Raw genomic sequence first — 25,739 nt, 5'->3', positions numbered from 1 at the left:
ACGCTAGTGCCAATCCAGGAGCAAAGTAATTGAGCAAGGTTCGGTGGAAACACTCGCAACCTGTCATGTAGCCGTGTGAAGGCTGGAAAGCATTCACTGCACTGCACTGAACTGAACTGCTTATTAATACAACCACACATGGCCGTCAACATACGGAATCAAAATCCTGCGTACAACCTAATATGTCACATCTATAATGCTTGCCCTACTACCTGTAATTGACAGGCAAACAAGTTCAAACGGACATTAGGCTGTGGAAAGGTGCATGCCAAGGTGCGTCCAGGAAACGTAGCACAATTCCAACTGTACTCTGCACGGAGAAGTTGACGATGACTATCAGCAAGACAAATCACGGAGGTACCACAAACAATACGGCCATGTGTATTAATTTATTCCACATCCCATAGCATGTACTTGCCAATCAAAGGGGAGGGGTGAAAGCCAACCACGGCTGAAGAACGTGATGAAGTATAAATAGTTGCCCACACAATCAACACCATACATCTACCTAGTTACAGCACTCAGTTACAGCACTCAGACTTTGATACTTTAATAAGCCGGTTTAAAAATGTTTTGTTGTTCATCAGACTTCATTGCCATCGGCTCGGCAAGTAACTCTGAGCTCAGCTGAAAAGACCTAACAAGGTTGAAATCGCTAGCTGTCCGCAGATTAAGTCTACCTGGGATTCTAGATTGCCAAATAATTGCTCAGTTTTGGTAATTGGATCCTTCCGGTGATGCCGATCGGTATCATAGGATAGGTAACACACTCCAACCCCAGATATCTACCAATACACTGTAACAGAGCCAGTACATGCCCACAGCCCATACATCAGTGAGTGTGCTGCAAGTGATTGGGGTGACACCTTATGTCCCGGACTGGCCCTCTGGCCTCCCTACTATACAGGTTACTAATACCAGTAGTACAGCGTAGTAGTAGTAGGTTCAGTGAGAGGCACCTCTGCACACTAGTACAGACTACAGAGTCAAGATCAATCACGTGATGAGATCAGTCACATGACTGCATACCGTCATGTGACACAATCATAATGGTTACCAGTACCAGATGTGAATACGATCACATAGCACGGCAACTTCAGATTGGATCACATGACCAAACGTAGTCCCCATGGCGTCGGTACATGATGGGAAAAAAACAACGTAACGTCCACGAGAATACAGCTACTAGTACCCCAGGCCCGGGGGTTAGCAGATGCTAAACTCTTGCAATGTACCCGGGCAGTGGGATAAAAACAATCAAAACAGCAACAGAACTAATTGCACTGACAATGACGACGTTTGTAGCGACTGCAGCTATTGCTAGCAATTAGAGTGGAACTCTCGGGGTGTCTTTATCACACAGACAAAGAACTTGACACAGGAGTGATACTAGCCAGTTAGAACATCACATGACACCCCTAGAAATACACCTTGTACTAACCAGCCACTCACACCCACCCCACTGGCAACGCAGACCGGAAATCCTGGCACGAAACTACAGTTTGTTTAGGCTAGGAACTCTGCAGGATGATTGCCGGCCATTAGCACAAGCTTAGCTGGAAGGTAGATTTTCATGTAATTGCTCTCATGCAATGGGGAGAAATCCTGGCACGAAACTACAGCTTGTTTAGGCTAGGAACTCTGCAGGATGATTGGCAGCCATTAGTACAAGCTTAGCTGGAAGGTATATTCCTGTAATTGCTCTCATGCATCGGGACATGTGCAGTCAGGGTGATTTCGCACATCCGTGCGTGGATATTGCCCGGGAGAATGCTGCAGGCGTATGTCAGAGCAGTGGTATCACACGGGTATGCAGCACATCAACAGCAGTGCCATACATGGACACACTCGCGCTCTGCACCCGGGTACAATAGGTAGTCTATGGGAGTGTCCCCCTGCTGACCCTGGTAGTACAGTGTACATACACGAGTGCTGTGAGCATCACCTACAACAACACCGGCAAGTGCTGGGCATTTCCCGCACCCACTGCCTCTAGCTAGTATCCAGGTTTTACCTCTACCAAATCACCAGCACATGTAAAGGAGCCACAAGCCAGCCAGGCTGAAAAACACCTCTGACAGAAGCATCACACACGCACGGCGAACTCCAATCTCCGACTAACAACACCATAATCTTACCTCTCTGCAATAACACGAGGCTGTAATGCAACGATGATCCTTTAGAACCCAGTCCTCAGCTTAGGAACTACATGCAGCTTGGTCCTCCAATTCCGGAATCAGATTAGCTGCAGCTGCAGAACGATGAGTCACAGAAATACCGGATGTAAAGCACATGTGCTGGTAGCGGAACTTGCAAAAGAGGCAAATGGTATATACAATAGTCCATGGCCAATGTACTAGTATGACTAAGGGCAAGGCAGCCCTGGGCACGTCTATATCAAAAGCCTCACTGCCAAACCTGCATGCAGAAAATCACAGGATTTGGAACAGCATCGTATTCACTGACAGAACTTGAAGACATTTTAGCTTCAGTCAGTACATAATTGACACCGATGGCCTCATAGCCAGCATGAGAGCCAGTTTTGGGGACTACATGTACAACCTCACCTGGTCTTTGTGAATACTAGATGAACAAGAAGGAGCTAAGTTAGGTGAACAGACTATTCGAACAGGAGAAAGTGTTTTGAGAGGGTGAGTTGGAACAGGAGAAAGTGTGTTCAGAGGGTGAGTTGACCTAGACTGTACTTGTACGTTACAAGGCGAGGACGCGTAGTACTCCTGACTACAACCATAACCCAACAACGTCAAAATCGAAAAACATGTTAAACTACCAAGCAAGGCTTCTGTGTATATACTGTACTTGTAGTAATACACAGCTAGACCAAGTGCAGAACATCACACTGTACTGTCGTGGGTGTGTGATACTATGAGTACTAGAACCTCTCGAATGGGCAACATTATTGTGTGAATTCCTCTGTGCTGTGCTGATGAGTCCACAAAGGACGAAACAGTTCTATTCGCAGATTGAGTAATTGTGTGAATTATGTTAAATTGTGCAATGTTATGAGTACAGTTAAACCTGTCAAGGCGACCACTCGGAACAGGCGACCACCTGTCCTAGAAGACCACTGAAACCAGGACCAATGGATCCTATTTCCAGTCGAATGACCCTGGATAAGGAGACCACCTGGTAACAGAGACCACGCTTGGAAGGTCTCATGAGCGATCGTCTTAGACAGGTTCCACTGTATTATTAACAACAGTGTGTCTACTATAAGTAGTAGTCAGCAGCTGACTGTAATATCAGATGATCGGTTCTCTCTCACCTTCACTCTGTGTCCATGCCGTGTTGCCGTCTTCGCGTTCACAGTGCCTGTGATGCCAGCGCATGCCTCTCCTGCTGGTATTTCCAGTTTTCCACGGCACACCTTGATGTGAATGTTCAGCACTATCACTGTGTGACGTGCACCGGTACAACACAGTACAGCAGAGCACAGCACGGTGTTGAATGCCTCTCGTTGCCTCAACCTTCGCACAGAACACTCATTATAAAATACAGCACATGTACATGACAGTGTGTCAGATATAGAAACATAGTCACCAAGGAGATAGCTTGTCACTAGGGCAACACACAGACCTCAGTAAGCTATTCATAGTCGGCGCGTGTGTGCCAGTTTCGGCCAGTAGATACAATGTAGGTAGCAGAAACAGCAATACTGTATCATACACTAGAACGTATTTGCACGCGCACGCATACGCACAGAAGTGTACATACTCACAGTCTGGCAGTTCTCACCCACACGGAATGGTGGTGGTGGTGGTACATCTGTTTGTGCTCCTGGTGGCTAATAAGTCACAAGACAAAAGCTACAACTTAAGTCAGCCTGCCTACCGCACGTTAAAACCATGATGGCAACATGTTCAAACTCCCCTTGCAATCAATAATGGTATTGGGGATCTGAGTGAAGAATGGGTGCACTGTACCACCAGAAGAGCTTTCAAAAGTCTTCATGCACGCATGCCCCCCCCCCCCCCCCCCCCACACACACACACCAACCCTCAAACGCACAGGCGCCCGCACACACATACACACACACACACACACACACACATCCAGTATGAGCAGACCAACATTCAACGCAAAGACAGGAATAACGGACATGAGATTTCTGACGGCACGAGGACCGAGACAAACGTACAAGCTCATAATAAGCTCATCATAGTTATAAACTACATGTGTACATGTAGTAGACAGTGCAAATGTTATGTGTAAAATCTGATCTAAAAGGAATGCACTGGAAGCTGACTCCGGAGAAAATTTCTGAAGAAACGGAAGCCAAGCCAAAGCGCGCGTTCGCGCATGAGTGGGAACTCAAAAAGGAGAGAGCTAAATGCGAGTGCGAGTAGTAGTAGTAGTACGCAACGTAACACTATGTTTGGTTTCATGCTGGATCTAGCCGCAGTGGCACTGAGCAGCAGTGTGGGCACTGGATCCTCGGTATGCGAATAAAGCAAAGCAGTGTACAGCAGTTAGTGGATACGAGCAGGTGAACACACGACGCAGTCGGGCAACAGACAAAGGCGGGGGGGGGGGGGGGGGGGCGCGAATAGAAAGCAATAGGGAACGTCCTGACGGTCGAGTGGATAACGAAAACGGACACCGTGAAGCCAGCAGGGCGTGTGCGCAAAATGTAACAACCAGGGACATACCACCATAACTACAGGCAGCAGCAACAGCAGCAGCCAGAGCTATGGAAAATGGGGGTAGAGAGAATAAAGAAGGATTAGCAAGGAGAAAGAGGGACGCGAGTGGAGAGAAGGGGCGGGGAGGGGGATGATAGACTTATTCCATTACAATCACATGCCATAGAGCACCTCGTGGATTATAGCAGTATCCAGCCTCTCAGAGCTAATCAGAAGTGCATGCGGCCGCAGTATCCATCCTTCCAGAACTAATCAGAAGTGCATGTTCACGCAGCAAGTCTTCGCCTCAGTTGTGAGCCAGGCGCCGCCGTCGGGGCCGCAACGGAACCAGTTGCCATAGAGCCATTGCCTGGTTTCTTGTGAAGCGAGCGCAGCATTTCCGACAGGTCATTGCTGGCCTTGACCGTGGACAGGAAATCACTAACGGTTGGGTTTTTGTCTGCACACACAGCACCAAGGGAGGAGAGCCAGATGAAATAGTGACGAGAGCGAGCGGGAATGCAATGCCAGGTTACTCGGAGCAGCAGACCCGCGCACTTCAAAGTTGCGAACGGCCCACAACCAGGCAAGAATGCAAGGCTTGGAAATGGTGCGCTCCAAGCTGCGCTGGTTTAGAAACGCAGCCATCAGACACTGAGGCTGTGTTTACATGAAGCGTTTCAACCCGGGTCAGATTTCAACCCGCCATGTACACAAAATGAATGGCGCGTTTACATGACGCATTGCGCTTGACCCGGGTTGAAATTTCGCCCCGGGTTGATTTCAACCCTCCCCCCAAGGGAGGGTTGAAATCAACCCGGGTCAAGAAAATCGTACAAACGTACTTCTGTGCGTATCTCGCGCCAGGTTTGAACGGCACTGCAGATGCAAATTTTGCGCGAACGGATTCACGTGACCATACAGGACTGTAGAAGTGGACTTTTGGCGGCATATCAGTATTTGACCCGGGTCAACTGTCTTCATGTAAACGCTCACCTCTTTTGTCTATCGTACAGACTTTCAACCCGGGCTGAACTCGACCCGGGCCGAAATTTCTCATGTAAACACAGCCTGAGCAAACCTGGCCTTCTTGGCATAACTCGTAAGTTGAGAACTGCCAATGCACATCATCATCATCATTTGCCCAACTCTGTGTATGTGTACACAGGACTACTGAAGTATGTCTGGATCTAGTCCACACAGATACGAGATACAGTGTTTGTCAACACAGCCCTAAGTCAGCTAGCACCACATGCCTGCCCCCGCCCCCAATGATACTGTACTGGCCAAAGAAATCCAACCTCTTGAATAAAATAGCGTCGCCGGGCGCTACGCAGCCCTAGCACTACACAATACTGGTCTGTGCACTCGAACACGGCGCTACTTTATTCATGAGGTTGGATTTCTCTGGTCAGCTGTGTACATGCCTGGCAGATCATCCAGTGATGCAAGACTGCTGGCTTGTCAACACAGTGTGTAGCCAGGTGGTGACATGTAGACATACACATGCAGACAAACTTGTGCATGTACACCCTAAAAGTGACAATTCATCCACAAAATCAAACAGAGGTGCGGCAATGGCCAACAGCACCTAGAGGCAGACTACAAGGAAATATCTCCCCAGTGAGTAGCACCTGACAATTCAATTTTCAATGTAATACCTCCCCCTATCCCCCTATCCCCCTATCTCCACTACCACCAACACCAACATAAAGTCCTGGAGAAAGAAGTGAAACTCAGCAATGCCAACCCCCCTCCCCATCACCACACCCACCCACTTACCCACACACGCACACACAAACTGCGCACTGCACACACAACAGCTGACTACAAACCAGCAGCACCGCTCACCAGACTCAGGTAGCTGTAGCAGCTCGACTGCACAGCGCATGGCAGAACGCTTAAGCTCCTCCTGTTTCTCCAGCTCCTGCTTGACTGCGTTCGCCTTGGACTTGGAAACAATTATTGTTTTCAGCGATGCCATCAAGGAGCCCAAGCCTGCAGGAGATCACACAAAGGACACGCACGCACACACACACACACGCACACACACACACACACACACACGCACGCACACACACACACACACACGTACGCACGCACACACACACACACACGTACGCACGCACACACACACACACACACACACACACACACACGCACACACGTGCACACATACTAGTATTAGTACAATAGTACTGAGCGTACTCCAAAGAGCTGTATACCCACTCATTCATGACAAGTCAGAATATCTACTTGGAAGAATTTGCTGTTTTAAACCAAACAACAAACTAGTCCCGTGCCTTGTTGTTCTGTGCTTTGCGCTCAGCCTCTGCCCGTGCTTTGCACTCAGCCTCTGCCCGTGCTTTGCGCTCAGCCTCTGCCCGTGCTTTGCGCTCAGCCTCTGCCCGTGCTTTGCGCTCAGCCTCTGCCCGTGCTTTGCGCTCAGCCTCTGCCTCTGCCCGTGCTTTGCGCTCAGCCTCTGCCCGTGCTTTGCGCTCAGCCTCTGCCTCTGCCCGTGCTTTGCGCTCAGCCTCTGCCCGTGCTCTGCGCTCAGCCTCTGCCCGTGCTTTGCGCTCAGCCTCTGCCCGTGCTTTGCGCTCAGCCTCTGCCCGTGCTTTGCGCTCAGCCTCTGCCCGTGCTTTGCGCTCAGCCTCTGCCCGTGCTTTGCGCTCAGCCTCTGCCCGTGCTTTGCGCCCAGCCTCTGCCCGTGCTTTGCGCTCAGCCTCTGCCTGTGCCTCTGCGGTACAGAGCACTCTCAGCACACGGTGCACAAAAATCCAAGGTCGCGCGAGACTCGGCCGAGTTCTCCGCATCCGCAGGAACGCCACCACCCTCTAGGATCAAGGCGCAGATGCAGCAGCTCCTAAAGCGGTGGGAGGTGAGTAGATCAGACCCAAAATCCCATTCACTGCATCCATGTTTCCCTCTGCTGTTACACTGAACCTAATTCCTAGAGCACAGCAACTCCTCATATTGTAGAAATTGGGAAGAAGTAGCGACGACCCGGCCATTATGGAATCCAATACACCACACCACCATATTGCGCTCTTGGCCGATCCAAACTCTGCACTCACATCAGAGTGATGTGAGCGCACTCTGATGCGAGTGCAGAGTTTGGATCGGCCAAGAGCGCAATGTGGTGGTGTGGTGTATTGGATTGTAGAAATTGAATAAAAAAAAGGCACCAAGTCGTTGTTTCTGTAGAGAGTAAGTACACACAAATCCTTGTGCACTGATGACTATCACATTCAGCAGGTTAAGCACACTCTCTCCCACACATAAGGGCTCTTGCTTCATTCTTTGTTTCAGTGTTCCGATGAGTTTGAATTTTGCGTAGAGTGCTAAGCAGTGCTAAGCAGCATGAACTAATACGTTTCTGCTAAAGATTCGAACCTCACAGCCGTGTTGCTGGTCGGCAGGTGAAAAAAGCACCCTCACATGCCTATTGGTCACTTTTAACACTGTTCTTTTACTCACACCAAATGTTATTCCTCAGAGAGTGTCCACAGAGTGCTCAGAGAGTGCCCAGAGAACGCTCAGAGATTGCTCAGAAAGTGCTCCGAGAAGGCTCGGAGAACGCTCAGAGTGCTCAGAGAGTGCCCAGAGAATGCTCAAAGAGAGCCCAGAGAACGCTCAGAGAATGCTCAGAGAGCGCTCAGAGACGACACAGAGAGCGCACAGAGAATGCTCAGAGAGGCAACTGTAGATTGGGCATTAAAGGTAGCATAAGACTTACGCTGAAATACTGCCAATGGTGCGATGAGAGCCAAGCGAATGATCATCAGATACGTTAACATCTGCACGCACGCACGCACGCACGCGCACACACACACACACACACACACACACACACACACACACACACACACACAAGCAAGCAAGAACACAGAACACAATACATCACAGGCATGGTAAAGTTGCAATGTAGCCTCACAATTGCCACAAGCAAAAAAATCACTCAATGCATTAGACTTGTTACGCAATCCACAACATACCCCATGTAGCAAAGAGGAAACATGCACATACATACACACACGCGCGTGGGTAGACAGACAGACAGACAGACAGACAGACAGACAGACAGACAGATCAGATACACCCACATGCGCACGCAGGCAACCCCCCCCCCCCCCACACACACACACCCCACTCAACTACCACCCAACCACCACCCATATACATAAGTACTAGTAGAGCAACTACCAAGCTCGGATCATCTGACATGATCTTGTTGCGAGTTGCAAAGATGTCCATGTTACTCACTTTGATGTCATAGTGGTCTTTCATACCACCTTCAACATGGCTCAGGAACTCAAATATATCTAGTTTCTCCAGGCAGGACTCCAGCAACGTGTACATGCATTCAAATGCAGCCTAAGAACAACACGTACGCATGGCACACGCACACGCACACACACACACACACACACACACACACACACACACACACACACACACACACACACACACACACTCGCACACACACGCACGCACACACACACATGCACACACACACATGCACACACAATCAAATGACCCACAATTGAAACCAGATTAGCTCATCACATTCCAGGAGAAAACTGGCATAGAACTGGAGCGGCAAAGACTTGGACAAACATACTATGATTGATGCATGACCAATCCCAGAGTAACTGCCTCCATTCGACGCAGGTGTTTCTGGCAGTATTCCCAGCACCCATACTATCAACTTTGCGGTGCAGTGAGAGTTAAGCAACAGTACACATGACAGTTTCACTTAACACAAGTACACATGGCAGTGCAGTATACACCGACTGCCTATGCCTATGCCTCGATATTGTCACAACTCCAAATCATCAAATGGCGCAAGGCATTGCTGCTCATGCCGCGCTACCAGGTGATGATCAATGTGATGTGCAGCTGAACACACAACTGCACAGCTAACTGTTAACGATGACAGTTCCAAGAACCGCACCACGGGGAGGTCACGGCACCTGCCATGCACCTGCCTGATGACTGATGATGACATTTGCTTTATTTCGGAAAAATCCAAACAGGAATTTCTTCCCAATAACAAGGTAGCGAAGAGATAAGATATAGGAGAGGGAAGAGGTGTAGGTAAACATGTGTGTATAGGCACTGGATGATAGACAGCTGGAGATCAATAGTACGGATGCAGTGTCAAGCATGGCATTAGCTACTGTTGCTGGTTTTAACGCATACGCATGCACGCGCACACGCATGCATGCACGCACTCACGCACGCGCGCACACACACACACATACGCATGCACACACACACACACACACACACACACACACACACACACACACACACACACACACACACACACACACACACACACACACACACACACACACAACACACACCAAGAGGACCACAGCCTACCTTTCTGATATCCAGTCCATCATCGACGGAGTGCTTGAATGGACCCATTTCTACTTCACGAATCAGCTCTTTCTGCACACGACGACATAGACAGGGACACACACACACACACACACACACACACACACACACACACACACACGTACACACACACACAAAATAAAACACAGATTTCATTTACAGCCAACTAGAAGCCAGTGATCGTTGCATAAAAAAACCCTCTAGCTGGTTATCACATTGTCCGCTATGTCTTTTCTTTTGCCCAGCAGCATCACAACAACAACATTAAAGGACTGTTAGTCGGGATACGGTTAGAGCAGTAAACAAGTCCCTGCCTCAACACACATACATTGTTCATGTGACGAAGGATAAGGTGGTGTAACAGTCATCTCAAGAAAATCGATTAGGAACCTTAATTTCAACACATTCTCTTTGTTCTTGGCGTAATGTCCGCTTCGCTGATACTATTTATCGCTGTACTAAAGGTATTAGGGAGGTTTAGTCCCACGTAATCCGTGGGTACTTTACGTGTGTGTACCACGTGATACTCAGTGACCCACGTACAGGCGTTTTCTGATTCACGACATACCGTGTATGGAGGCTCACCCACGTTCCGCCAAAACGTGGGTGAAAATCAGAATGGAGCGCATTGTACGAGCTGTGAGGGTGCTCAGCTGAAGAAGTTTCCGAAGCACGAAATCAAAATATTGGATGAGCTTCTTAGGCCCGGGTAGCTTCGTCTTTGACCAGGTTTGGGCCTTTCGCTTCATGCTTTTGTTTGTTCCGTGTGACTAAACACAACATTGCAATGTGGGTGCCCTTCATCCACTTTATGTGGATCACCCACGTACGAGTTTCCGTTACGTGGGAACTAAACCTCCCTAGTGTCTCCTCGTCGCCTAGTCATGTTAAAGTCGAAACATAATGACAAGGTATACATGTGCAATTGTAAAGGTGTGATACTGACATAGTGAGTTCTACCGCAGTAGGTCTGTATCTAATTGTTGAAAGCCGCAAAAAAACTACTTAAAACAGTACATGTAGGGAGCACACAACTCAGGGCATGGAGGTAGCATTATAATTCTGAGAGCAGTGAGATGGGTAGGCCATGAGCCAGCAGATATGCTAAGGTGTAGTTTGTCATGGACAGGACAACTGCTGCTTTCCGACCCTCAAGACAAAAAAGTACTGAAGTAAATACTCTGTTAAATGCAAACAACGCAGGAAAGAAATTGTGTTGCTGTTGTTGTTGCTGTTGCTGTTGTTGTTTTGAATTCTTTATTCTCACGTTGTTGTTGTGGCGATGGTGGTGGTGGTGGTGGTGGTGGTGTTGGTGGTGGTGGTGGTTGTGGTGATGCTGGTGATGGTGTTGGCGAGAGTTGGCAGGAGGAAGCGCACGCTCCCCCCCCCCCCCCGAGTTAAGAGCACATGGGATTTCTACTTGGGTACTATTACGTGCCCTTGCCATCCTCTCTCCCCTAGGATGCTCCTGTCAGAGTGGATGGCACAGCACACTGCTGCTGCTCTTGTACCTCAGGTAGGATCACAACGCTCTCCAGCAGAACATGAGACCGGTGCACTGCACTGCACTTACTACAGTAGCAAGATGGCCAGCACACACTAGGGCACCAGCAAGCTTTCCTCTGTCACAGGTGCCTTTGTGTGAGTGTATGGATCAACAACACCAACACTAACACAGAATGTGCTTGGGGCACGACAGGGCATACGACAGTCAGCTGAAGTCCCCAGGCTAGCACCTGGTACAAGTCAGGGTCCATGCTAGCAAACCATTACCACCACATACTAGTGGCCCACGACACTGGCACACTCACCACGGTGCGTATGCCTGCTGGTACATCTTGGAAAACACTTGGTCACTGGCACCCATGCATGTGCAAAAGGCTTGACATGGATCACCCTTGCCTGTGGCGTGGCGGAAGATGCAAAAATCCCCTTGGGGCAAGGCCTTATCCAACAGGACATTTCGAGTCAAATTAGCCGAAAGCATGAAAACAAAGCGGAATTGCTCAGGATTGCTTGCTTTCCAAATAACAACAGAACAAAGTGGTGCCGAAGGATATAGTTTACTCAAAAAGAAGAAAGCGGCTTGGAAACTCAGCAGGATATCATCAAGCCTGGGTAAAATGCACCTGCATGACATGACATCCTTCGTTAGTACACTCCCCAGCAACGGAAAGCAGTAGTGCAGATTTACTGGCAAGTAACGTTGCCCATCTGGTCACTTGGAGTTCATCAGAGAGCCGCCATCCCCGGCAAACAGTCACAGACAAGGATGATTGAGGCAACAATCTAGTCGTGAAACATGCTGCTTCTTCATGTACAAATTGACAAGAAGAAGACAATCAGTTGGTCTGGCATTCCAGGAGTGCCTATTCGGATTCCATGTTCACCTTCCCAACACCCCAGACACGCCATGATTGACCCGAGCAGCTGTACACCAGGCGAACAACAGGACAAATGTGTAGCCAAGAGGAGGAGTAAGGAAGGCTATTAACTTAGAGTACAGCACAACACACACACACACACACACACACACACACAGGCACTGGCGTACATGTACAGCACTACAACCACTGCAGTTGACACAGGGTGCGGGCGGCCCTGGCCTCGGAGATATAAGGAAGAAACAAAAGGTCAGAGCTGGGCATCATCCTGTGGACTCCTTGCTTTAGAAATACCTGTGTGTGTGAGACTAGCCATGTTAGAGTGGACCTCCCACATACTTCCAAGTAGTCATTGATCTGGGCAGTGAGAACTACTCACACATTCTTTGCAATCAGTCGTTACCACCTGCTGTTTGAGGGACAATGCTGGTACATGGTGCATGCACAGCATCTCTATTATTCTCTAAATCCCACTCAGCGGAATGCTGCCACTTGATGCCTCCGTGTGTCCTTGATGGCCAGTGCTCCCGGGAGGGGCACTTACTTATTTTCCGCTCTCACCAGTACTACACATAGCTACTCAAACTTGAGCCTACAAGTACAAGGCGGTCATCAATCCAAGACTCCAAGACGCTCGTTATCAGAAGGCCAGGCACAAGAAGCTCACATCTGGTCCATGTCCTCTTGAAAACAGATCAAAACGCCTCATCATGGACGCTACATAACTACATAACAAGCCGCTCCCCTCCACAATTACAGCTCAACATGAAGAACATTACTTGATCAGGCAATACCCTCACCAGCATGGCTCAACATTGAAGCTACATAATGAGCCGCTCCCCTCCACAGTAACAGCTTAACATCAACATTACTTGACGGAGCAATACCCTCACCAGCATGGCTCAACATTGAAGCTACATAATGAGGCAAGCACCTGCTGCAATCAGTGCAAGACACTAGTTAACAGAGGGTGAACTCCGATGCTAGCATCTGCTTTGGATCTTCTCCGTGACCCAAATACTGTCTACAGGCACTGCTTTGAATCTTTCTGGTGACCTGATTTCTGTCTACAGAAACCTAAGTGAAGATCATAAACTTCTAGGAGAGTGGTATGTAACAACCCAGTTTCTCCCAAAGGCAATTCTAGCTTTACAAATCGGTCCACGTGGGCAAAATCTGACCCCAGGAAATTATGTCATGTTCAGTTTCAGTTGGCAAGACGAGGCGAACAATGAAAGAGAGAGATAGAGAGAGAGAGAGATAGATAGATAGAGAGAGAGAGAGAGAAAGAAAGAAGAGAGAGAGAGAGAGAGAGAGAGAGAGAGAGAGAGAGAGAGAGAGAGAGAGAGAGAGAGAGAGAGAGAGAGAATCAGGCTTGACATGAAGCAGCTATCCCTGGCAGGAAGGTCCTTGTCTGAAAAACAGTAAAGTTAGCCGGATTCGCAGCCACGTCAGTGGAAGTGTTGAGGAACACATCAGGCAAAGGGATTCCCATCCTTGCACCACCACTATGTACGCCCATATTTACATGTATAGCCAAGTGTTGAATGCAGATCTCACAAGTGAGTAAGGGGAGAGGGTGCATGAAATCATAGCTTTAATCCTATCACACTTCTTATGGGGCAGGTGTGTGAGTGTGCTTTTGTGTGTATTGGGGGGGGGGGGTATACATCAACACATACAGTATGAGATTACTAGTAATCAGTGGTGGACAAGAGTGCTACATGCTGGAGAGCATCTCATCATGCTATCAGCAGAAGCACACACACCACACACGCACACACCACACTGGCAGTAACTGCACAGCAGTATGGTGTGCTGCTGCTGCTGGTGGTGGTGGTGCTGCTGCTGGTAACCTACACACACTGTAGCTACACACAAATAAGTCACTACACAACTAAATACCACACTGTAATACTAGAAACCTGGACACTACACTACAGAACTACCACTATCACATAAATCCAGCACTGCAAGTAATAATTAGTTAATTAACATACTATACCCCATATAAATATCAGACCAATGTCAGAAGACTTGACAGCATAACAAGTAAGGACTGTTGATGCTAAGCAGGAAGATTCATTTTCCAATCATGTAATTGTTGCCAAAGAGTCAAAAGTAGTCACCAGCAAATCACCCCCCACACACTGACACACACTGACACAGTGCAGAAGTTGCTCTTCACAGGTGCTAGGCCCAAGCAGGCCAAGCAGGTACTTAGTGCATGTGTGCAGTGTCATAGTGCATGCAGCAGCAGCTGCAACTGCTTTCCCCAGTGCAGTATAGGGTGCATGGCCCTGGGTGCTTAGATGACCAGATGGCCAGCAGATTGCTGTCAAACTGTTCTCATTTCAACTGTCATAACACAGCTGACTGGTGCGGCAGCCTGCACTAGCCTGCACTAGGCTGCAATCAGCACTAGTACGCTGTACCTGTGTGTGTGTAAGGGCTGGTGTGTAGAAGAAACCCAGCATGTCCAAGAATAGTGCTGGGCAAAAGTGGCTGCGTGTGTATGCCTGTAGCTGTGTCTGGGCATGTGAATGTTTTTTTAACGTCACTGAGCAAGTTGAATGATGGTACAGGGTCAAAGCAGCTGGTACGTATGTGTGTGTGTGTGTGTGTGTGTGTGTGTGTGCGCGCACGCACGCGTGCGTGTATACAGTACAGTACAGTGTGTACGCATAAAGATTCAATAACCTCTTTTTTAAAGGTTGCATAGAATACAGGTCTGGGCAGTCCACTCCCCCCTCCCCCTCCTGATGCCAAACGCACATTGTAACATAACTGCCAGAGCAAGTCTCTGCAAGCACCAGCAATGATTCTCACAATAACCATGGGCTTTGCGTGTGTGGCTGGAAGCCATGTTGCACCACGACAACACACGTGTCGCTGGAAGCCATGTTGCACCACGACAACACACACCTTAGAGAAGCGGTTTAGAGCGGATCAGCCCGGGGGGGGGGGATCTCTTGTTAGAGCACATCCAGTTGTGTTTGGTACAGTAACCATGCGTACAGACCGAGGAGGAATAGAAACCACGTGTTGCCAGAATCCCAGGTACAAAGGAAGCTGGGCTTAAGCAATATACAGTCCATGCACATGGATCTAGAATCTAATGTACTTGTACAAGTACAGTGTTGACGAGTGAAATCCAGACCCTGACTTCACACGCTTAGTGTCAGCATGGACTGAATGGCATGGACTGTGTGCGGTGCGGACTGTGTACAGCGTGGACTGTGTACAGCGTGGACTGTGTGCGGTGCGGACTGTGTACGGCATGGACTGTGTGCGGTGCGGACTGTGTACAGCGTGGACTGTGTACAGCATGGACTGTGTATGGCGTGGACTGTGTACGGTATGGACTGCGCACACCCTGGACTGTGTACGGCATGGGGATTGTATACGGCATGGACTATGCATGGCACAAACTGTGCACCGCATGAACTGTGCACGGCATGAACTGTGCACGGCATGAACTGTGCACGGCATGGACTGTGCATGGCATGGACTGTGCATGGCATGGACTGTGCATGGCATGGACTGTGTACGGTATGAACTATGGACTGCGCTGAAGCATGGCCCCGATGTGAGATGACCAGCCTATACAGCCAGGTAGCCATACATCGCGCTAGTCACTACATAGTACAATGCACACATACATGATAGTGTAGAATGTTCTCAGGCTTACTCTGATGTTCGTTTCCTGGTAGAGTGCTGGCAGGATGGTGGGTAGTCGGTCAATGATCAGTGACGGCTTGTTGTGTGCTACCGAGTTGAGCAGTAACAGCGTAACTCGCCGTACATTCTGAAACAACACAATCATACATGCAGACATGTGCGCACACACACACACACACGCACACACACACACAGGTACAGACGTATAGACACACAAACACATACATACATACACACATGCAGGCACACACACACACACACACACACACACACACACACACACACACACACACACACACACACACACACACACACACACACACACACACACACACACACACACACACACATACACACACACACTTGTACTTGTTGCTAGCTGCCAAAACTGGTCACGTGGGTTCTTTCCATCGACACAGGCCCTAGCGCAGGTGTGTAGTGTGTAGTGTATAGTGCATACTTGGAAGTAGTGCGTAGTGATACAGGCATGCTGTGCTTGTGTCGCCGTGCTCACAGGCTGCACAAGCAAACCCATTCCACGTGCTTCTCCTCCAAAGCTGGAGCAAGAGTTCGACAAATTTTGATCGGGTGATAGATCTGTAATGTCGCTAATGATACGTTGGCGTAGTGTCGTGCACGATATGCACTCGTTGCCATGCTTACGTGCTGCACAAACACATCCCTATACGCAGGACGCAAATATTCTCCTCAGTCGGAGTAGGGTGGTCAAATCGTGATCGGGCATAGGGGCGTCGGAAGGTGATTCAGGGTCAGCCATCTGGGTACAAGTTACTTATCGGGAGAGGGTGGCTCCGCTGAAAAGTTCCGAAATTTAGAGCCCGGATCAGTGCATTTGATTGATTCGCGGGGTACACGGGACAACGAGTGGTACGGTCAATACCATAGTGACTGTAGCGTGTCCGATGGCGCTGGGGCAAAATATCTGGAATATCGCTAATGATGCTTACATACGCCAGTGCGCAGTACCTACGATACAAGTAGTTGAGTTTCCATACTAAGCAAACTTACAAGATCAGGGTCTTCTAGCATGGAGAGAAAGTCACGGATCGAGTCCTTCAACAGCTCATCCACACGCTTTACCTGCAGGCAGTCAACACAGTCATGCATACACATTCTACATTACAGGCAGTCGCAGTCACGACATGGTAGAAACTATATTGTACCAATATACACATCACATACACACACACACACTCACACACACACACACACACACACACACACACACACACACACACACACACACACACACACACACACACACACACACACACACACACATGTGTGTGCATGTTAGGTTCATTTCAGCAAATACATACACACACATGTTGGAAAGCGCTCCGTGGAGAGCGCTCTCCAAGCTGCAGGAGAAAAACTAACTTGGCTTGACACTGTTGACAGATGCGTCGACTCTGCCCCTGTCTAACAGGTTCAGGGAAGATGCGAGCTGTGTGTATTAGGGAGGTTCCGGAGTACGATTTTTCGTGCCAAAATCCGTAGAGGCGCTACGGATTTTTTATACGTCGTTTTCGAGCAGTGAAATGTTCCGGAGTACGGAACTTATGTGTTTGCCGTCATTGCCTAGGTTACGATCGCAAACACGTCACATTCCCGCGCTATGCCTTTGCATTTTGAAAATTTGTACCCAAATCAAAACTTCCCGCGGAAAATCGATGTTTCTCGTACCAAATTTGTACGCGAAAAATCTTTCTGCACCCGATGACGCAAAATCTCCATACGAAACATGGTTCGTGTGAAAGCCAGTCCACACGGATTCTCCGTGCCGAAAAATCGTATGGAGCACGCCTGGAAAAAATCCGTAGCGCCCACACGGATTTTGGCACAGAAAATCGTACCCCGGAACCTCTCTATTACCGTATTTCCGCAAATAAAAGGCCGTCCTCGTATACAACGCCTTCCTCGTATACAAGGCCGGGGCAGGGGGCGATTGAAAAAATAAAAGACCGTCTCCGATTAGAAGACCGGGCCTACTAAATGAGTCTTTGTTCTTGTGTTAAAAATAGAAGACCGTGCTCAAACTGTGGGAAAAAATAGAAGACCGTGCTCAAACTGTGTAGAAGAAAATGGAAGAACGGGGGTAAAACTGTGTGGCGAGAAATAGAAGACCGGGGTCAAACTGGGTTGAAAGAATAAAAGACCGTCCTCGAATACAAGACCGTCCTCGATTATAAGGCCGGGTTAGGACGAGGTTGAAAAAATAGTAGACCGGCCTACTATTTGTGGAAATACGGTATTATCATTATTATTATACACACACCATACGAGGGCCAGAACAAACTCCTCTTCAAATAGGCCACTGACCTTGTCGGATATCGTGAAGCGAACGGCAGAGATCACAGTTGCGCGTGCCACTGCTGTTGATGGGCTTGACAAACCAGCCTGAGCAGAGCAAGCAGTGGGAGCAGGGTGAGCAGAGCAAGCAGTGTGGCCATTGCACAGAGTACTGTAACAGGAACTACTGAAGAAACATAGAATCCACACGCCAATTGGCTATCCTGTCGCAACATTTGGGCAAATGCTGCACTAGTTTTTTTTGTAGTTTTGGGCGCTACAGTGGTACTCCTCTGGCATCGGGGCTGACCGCGAGGTGGTGGACCGCCGATTCGGCTTACATGAACCAAACCAATCCATAATCTGAAGTCCATTTTCAGAACTACAGTAGCACCAAACATTCACTAGTTGATAGTGTTGAAAAGAAAAATACTAAAGGTCACCAGTAGCCCAGATTGTGTTCACAAACGGACACATTCTATTACCATTTCAATTCCTCATCCAAATGAGTACTACAGCACTAGTCCAGATTCCGGTCATTTTTCTTTTTTTCTTTCTTCTTTCATAAGTGAGAATTCAAGTCAAGTCGGCAGGAAAAGCGCGAGCTCCCACGTAGGGAGCAACACACAATTCCCCAGTTATCGCCGAAGTCGCACCAACCTCTTCTTCACATTCTTTCATGCTGGGTGATGTACATGTATCAGCATAGAAAAAGTAGTGCCCTCTCTTAGTGCCCTGTCTGTGATTGGCCTTGCATTAAAGGTGCATCACTAGAGCGAGTACAGCAGTGCTTGGGTTCAGAAAGACGTGTTCGTGTGTACTGTACCTGTAGAATAGGCAGCCGCTTAAAAGGGTCGATCAGAGTCAGCTTGCCCAGGCACTCAGCCACCATGTTACGCGTGCCTTCTTCAATGCTCTCGCAGTGCGTGAACAGTAGTTCCCTGCAGGATGGCAGCAGGGTTAGATCGGAGAGCGGATAAATACACACACACACGTACACACACACACACACACACACACACACACACACACACACACACACACAAACACACATGCGTGTACACCCGCACACAGGGTGAATTTCAGTACACCATAACACATCGGTGACAACACACTGGAACATTTTGAGTAAGGATGCCTTAGAGAACAAACACATACATGAATAGAGCTGACAACTGCTTACTTGATCACCTGATTTTAGCAACAGCCTGCTCTGCAAGACGACAATAGTTTTCGAACCAGTATGTGTGAAATGCACTGGGGTCAAGAACACTTCCCCTCAAACACTGCAATAGGCTGGTCCTCTGCGTAGACGTCATAGTTCACCTGAAGTATGTATGTGATATTGGTCAGAGTGGCATTGTTGCCATGTGTTTGAGTTTGCTGTGAAGTGAGGCACAACTCATGCAAGAAGAATGTGCACGTCATTGACAAACATAACCAACTGCTATGCCTTAGAACAGAGGAGAGAAGAGAGAAGAGAGAGAGAGAGAGAGAGAGAGAGAGAGAGAGAGAGAGAGAGACGAATTGGGTGTATACATACCAGATGGCATCGGAACAAGGTTGAAGTAACTGAATGTCAGCTTCATCGGATGACAAGGTAGTGATAAGCTGCAGCAATATCAACAGATCAATCATGCTATTCACGTTGTCATCAGCCAGGTTGGGAAAGGTCATGAGTGCATGAAGAAGAGCAAAGATGATGCTCAAACGATATAGAGGCCAGCCGTAGAGCAAAGACCATATGAATGCTCAGGTATGGAACATCATGTGTGAGATACACACACCAACACAAATATACACACCTACACATATATGCATACATATATGCACACACATGCACACACACACACACACACACACACACACACACACACACACACACACACACACACACACACACACGCCCGCACTCGCACCCCCCCCCCCCCCACACACACACATCCATACACATGTCCACTCCTCACCTCGCGTAACGCGTGAAGCAGCAAGTACTGGTGCCGAGACTTAGAGCCAATCTCAGATAGGATGATGGGTACAAAGTGCGTTGGATTGCCAGAACTGATCAAACCTACCACATCAGTAAGCAATCAAACACAGCCACATAAACACAGTCTATTAAAAAAATGTAAAAAAAAGTGTATGGATTCACGTACAGCGCGGGTCAAGAACCACCTTTCCGCCTCCACGGGACGCCACCACACCCGTGGTCAGGTGTCAGATGTGGCTCCTAAACGGTGGGGGAAGATAGATCAGATCCACCAACCAGAGGCCAAAGGCCGAAACCCCAGCCACATCCATGTTTACATAACGTATACCAAGAGTATAACTCCACACATCAACATTATTTTGCCAATAGAGACAATAAGCTACACATTATCTTTGACGTGACGCGCAATTTCACGTCAAATGGGTCATCGATTGTCGTAAAACGCCAAATTTCGACGTGAGATGCAGGTCTCTCGCGTTGATTTCCAATGCGCGAGCCAAATAACGTGACTTACGTGAGTGAAACTTTCGCGTTGCGTCAAAACAATGTGCAGCTTAACCCCTCCAATAAGTAAGACTGCATGCGGGCATTGGCAATACTCTCCAACAGCTGGTGGCTTCAAATCCAATGTGGTATTAAAATCAGTGAATCTGAGCCAAAGATGGTGCAAGGTTGAAAGCATAAGAGGATACGCAATGACATCAAATCCGCCTTAGATGGGAGCGTGCTGAGTGGCAAAACGCCCATTTATGGGTTAAAGTCACTTAGGCTGTACTCACACTACTTGAAAAACCGCATACAAGTGACTTACGTGTGAATGTTGCCACGGCGACGGTTGCGAAAATGAAAAAAGCCCTTGAAAGCCGCTTGAAAGGTTTCAGCGGAAACGGAACCCTCTTCTACGAGGTTTTTTGCTTTCGAGCCGTTTGGAAAGCTGTGTGAGGTCAGGAGGCCGGAGTACTATTGTACGTTGAAAGGCTCCAGAAATTGTTTGATGCTTTGTTTCCTCGTGGTCGTACTGCTCCTGTACATATACTTGTTTCCTTTTTTTGCCTGTCATTTCTGAATTCTGTGGTGTTTTTTCCGAGTATTTTCCGTCTTCTTTCTTCCAGTAGCTTCCCGTTAATTTGATTGCCGTTTCTGTCGCATTTCTTTTGTACCATTGCTTTTGTACCGACATCATGCCTCGCGTAGTGTTTTCTGACGACTTGGAGAAGAAGCTCATCGAGCTGTGGAGAGAAACCTCTTCATCCGTCGACGTCGACGATGTGCTACTTCTTCGCGAGGCATGGCGAATGAACTCCACGATCCAAGCAAGATATAACTGTTTCTATTTTTCTCATGAACTGAAAATTTCAAATAAGTTGATCGAGCGCAAAAAAATTGAAGGAAGGCAGCCTCGGGATTTGCAAAACTACCACATGACAATCATGACTGTTTCTCCATGGTAATTTACTGACAAAAATGTTTCAAGTCGTCACTGGAGTGCAGTGTGCTTGGAAAGGCTTTTTCAAGTACTTTTGTCTAGTTTTGAACGCGACATTCGCGTCAAACTTTCAAGTAGTGTGAGTACAGCCTTAAAGGGGAAGTCCGGTGAAAAATTTAAATTTCACAGTCCGTAGAGTTCGGGTCGCTGAGTCGAATGGTCTTTGTCCGAGGAGGCTGCGGCTTATGGTTCGTCAGATACGCCCAATCGAACATGTGCGAATTTTAGCGCGCATCACCCAGATCCAGGTGATGACGTCACAGCGTGCAGCCAGGTAGCCACACCATCTAGTTGTGTACAAAAATGGCCATATTCGGAGCGCGTTCGATTGGGGAACTGTTTGTCGCAGCTTCTTCGGACCAAGACCATTCGATTCAGTGTTACAAACACTAAGTAACCTGTGATTTTCAGCTTGGTAAACCTGGAGGTTATACCACATTTTAGCCGTTTCCGAGTTGGACTTTTCCGTCAGCCCGTCTTAGCCGTCTACCATGATAACACACTGCATGCACGCAGCGCAGAGCGCGTAGACCATGGTTATCTAGCTGTAGTGCAGTCAACAAACTCATGTCACAACTGACACAAGACTCAGAAAACTAGTCAACACACGGACTTGTCATGTACTACACTCGTATCAGTCGTATTGTACAGTCATGTAGTCAGAGAACGTGCGATTCTCCTTGCCGGTGCCGGTGGTTGTGCTTTGAGAAAGAAAATTTTAGTTTTCCGCACCCGCCTCATTATTTTATGCTACAGCGACGAGTGCACAACCGTGACAAGTGACAAAACAGCGAACAGCTCCCGGACCTAGAACTTTCAGATTCCATATGGCGTTGCGAGCGAAGAGTCGTGCCCGTGGTTCAAAGAGCCTGCACTGTTCTCCAATTGAGTAGTCCGAAATATTCCAAGTTCGCACCAAAACATCACCATGTGGCAGGCTACTGGAGTCTAAGCGAATCTAATCGGTATGGAACAACATTTAGAGCACTCGCATCACTCTTCTCCATTTTGGCGACCCTGCTCTCCAGCGATCTGATAATTACATCAGCCTCGTCTGCAATAGCTGCTGCTTCTTCATCAGTCGGAAACTCAGTAGCGCTCACTCTTGACCGGCCCGCGCGGCCATTTCTTCAGCTGAACACCGAGGTTCTCAGCCCCAGACCGAACTCATGAAGGTCAGCCATGGCTGCATCCTCACTCTCACAAGGAGTTACAGGTCTTCGGGGTCGCTTGCACCACCTAATATCAGTCGCCAAATCATTTGAAATAGCACTGACACTATTGCTTTCACGCACTCCTTTTGACCTAGCTGCACGCTATGACGTTGCAGAGGGTGTGGCGCGGCCGCATGACGTCATGGCGCAGCCCCCGAAACTCAGTTTTTCAAACGGAAATATCTCGAGAACGCTTTGTCGGAGACACGTGGGACCAACACCATTCGACTCAGCGCCCGAAACTCTACCGACGCTGAAATTTAAATTTTTCACCGGACTTCCCCTTTAAGTGCGTACAGAAACCTCAAATATAGAACTTTGGGTGGCAAAGGTACTATATGACGTGTATTGCATATCCTCTTATCTCCAGCTCGCGTTACTCACCCAAACACACAGACGCCGCAGTCTTCACATCCTCCGAGGCGTCCGAGAAACAGTCCAAGATGGGCCCCTCATTGACCAAACCCAACGATCTACAGTGGGTGGCGTGGGAGCAGCAGAGAGAAACAGGCAAAGAAATGATCAGTCACTGAAACTGATACACATACACACGCACATACACACACACACACACACACACACACGCACACACATACACACACACACGCACACACATACACACACACACACGCACACACACGCACGCACACACACACATGCACACACACACACACACACACACACACACATGTACACACACACACACACACACACACACACACAAACACACACACACACACACACACACACACAAACAAACAAACAAACACACACACACACACACACAAGCACACAAACATTGGTGTTTTCTGAGACTGCTCTTACAAATACACCCATCAGAGGATTTCCAGGATCACATCATCATCTCAACCAGTAGGACTACCTAATATATCTGCATGGCCTGGAAGCACAAACAGAGGACTGCAGAGTATCCAAGACTGGACTGATGTGATCCAGTGGGCTATAACCACATGCCTGCATGTACGCCAACTGACCTGTTCTTGCCAATTTCTCCAAGGGTTAACAGTGCGTAGAACTTTGCCGAATTACTAGCTTTGGCATTCTGAGCAGCAACGCAAACAAAAGACAATAGCAACGCAAAAAAAGACGAGAGATTGACAGAGGAAGTAATTTACGAATTAGCGCCAGCCTGGATCTGACAGGTAGACATCTCCCGGCACAAGGCAGATATGTCTAGCCCCTGCAGTGTGTGTGATATAGAGGTTACACAATTGCCGATACATATTGCTGATACACACAGAGACAAACCTGTGTGTTATCACTCTATTATTATTACATAGAGACAAACCTGTGTGTTATCACACAGATGCCTCCTTCAGGTGTTTCAATTTTCAGTCGTTTCAGAAGCTTTGGTTGTCTACACAAGATACTGGGTGGAGAAAGCAACATGTACCGTTGTCAGGCTAGGTGATGTGGGTATGTGGATAGCACTCTTGCTTTCAGCGCAGTAACCATGCTCTTGATGATTACACTCACAATGATTGTATTCACAGGAAAAGCCTACAGAACGTTGCTGGAACTCTTTGCGTGGAACAAAGGCAACGCGGTGCTGTTCTCAGAGTATCTTGAAGGGGTGCTAGAAAGAAATGTCCGTTTTGGTAATATTCGATGGGAACCTAATAATTTAACTCAGATACTGAGCCCTGATATCGCACTTTCTGACTGCTTATTATCTTGTCGCAGTCGTGGATTGTTGCTTCATAACTAGTTTCCATGTGATTTCTTCTGTATTTGAAACCTAATAAACAATTTTCAAACCAGTATATTTCACTCTTCTTCGGTAAGACCTGGACGCTTGCGGGACATCGGGCAACACAATACTGACCCACAATTTCCGGGGGGGGGCAAAAACCCTCGTCTATCATACCAGTTACATACAGTCCTCACATGTACTCTAATTTCAGAAATTTTCAGTGCTCAATATTTTCGGTATGATGGCAACAGGCTAGGTTAGGTGAACAGAAATTTTCGGTACAGAGAAGCAGTTCCCTATTGGATTATGCGTGTTAGTGCTTGTTCGAAGTATTGAAATTTTAGGTATGAAACAGACGCACCGAAAGTACCGAAAATAAAAGTACACCGAAAATTCGTGAAATTACAGTAACCTGCAATGAGCAAACAGCACACTGGACACTGGCAAGATTAACATCAGCGTTACCTGAATGATTGAGAGCAGAGAATGAGCTACCTCGGCCGGGCATGAACCTGCGCCCGATACAAGCGCTGCGCTGCAGAAGGCAAAGCTGACGTAACACTACAGCGGGTACACACAGGACATCGAGCCATGCACAGCAGGATGACATCAAGGACAAAAACAAAGACAGTGGTAACCACAATAGCAACACCAACATCACCACCACCAGCAACAACAACGACGACAACCAAACCACAAATAAGATGGCATGCAGATCAAAGTAACTACTTTCAGGGGTATCAGCACAGCTAAGGTAAGAGTACATACCGTGAAGGCGTCTATTAAGTCGTGTGTAAAAGCCACGGCTTATATGACTTTTTGGGGGAAATTTTGCAGGCTTCTATATGAGACGGGCTTCTATACAAGACAGATATTTCTATGTATGTCAACACTAAAACCAA

At 48.0% G+C, this 25,739-nt stretch overlaps 1 protein-coding gene across 1 annotated transcript; it reads right to left on the bottom strand.

Moving 5' to 3' along the window:
• Positions 1–4,112: 4,112 nt before the first annotated feature.
• On the bottom strand, positions 4,113–25,398 carry LOC135822741 (cullin-associated NEDD8-dissociated protein 1-like; the record flags this gene model as incomplete). The annotated part of the gene is given in 14 exon segments (XM_065335568.1): positions 4,113–5,103; positions 6,495–6,641; positions 8,383–8,443; positions 8,910–9,020; positions 10,035–10,106; positions 16,131–16,247; positions 17,150–17,221; positions 18,464–18,541; positions 19,260–19,374; positions 19,977–20,044; positions 20,401–20,504; positions 23,508–23,596; positions 24,119–24,186; positions 25,303–25,398. Coding segments are annotated over 14 exon segments (1,371 nt in total), but the record flags the coding sequence as incomplete, so codon positions are not given.
• Between the last annotated feature and the right edge of the window lie 341 nt (positions 25,399–25,739).

Source organism: Sycon ciliatum, chromosome 8 (assembly GCF_964019385.1).
Source record: "Sycon ciliatum chromosome 8, ocSycCili1.1, whole genome shotgun sequence".
In the NCBI taxonomy this organism is placed as follows: Eukaryota; Metazoa; Porifera; class Calcarea; order Leucosolenida; family Sycettidae; genus Sycon; species Sycon ciliatum.
This window is presented reverse-complemented; position numbering and strand designations above follow the sequence as displayed.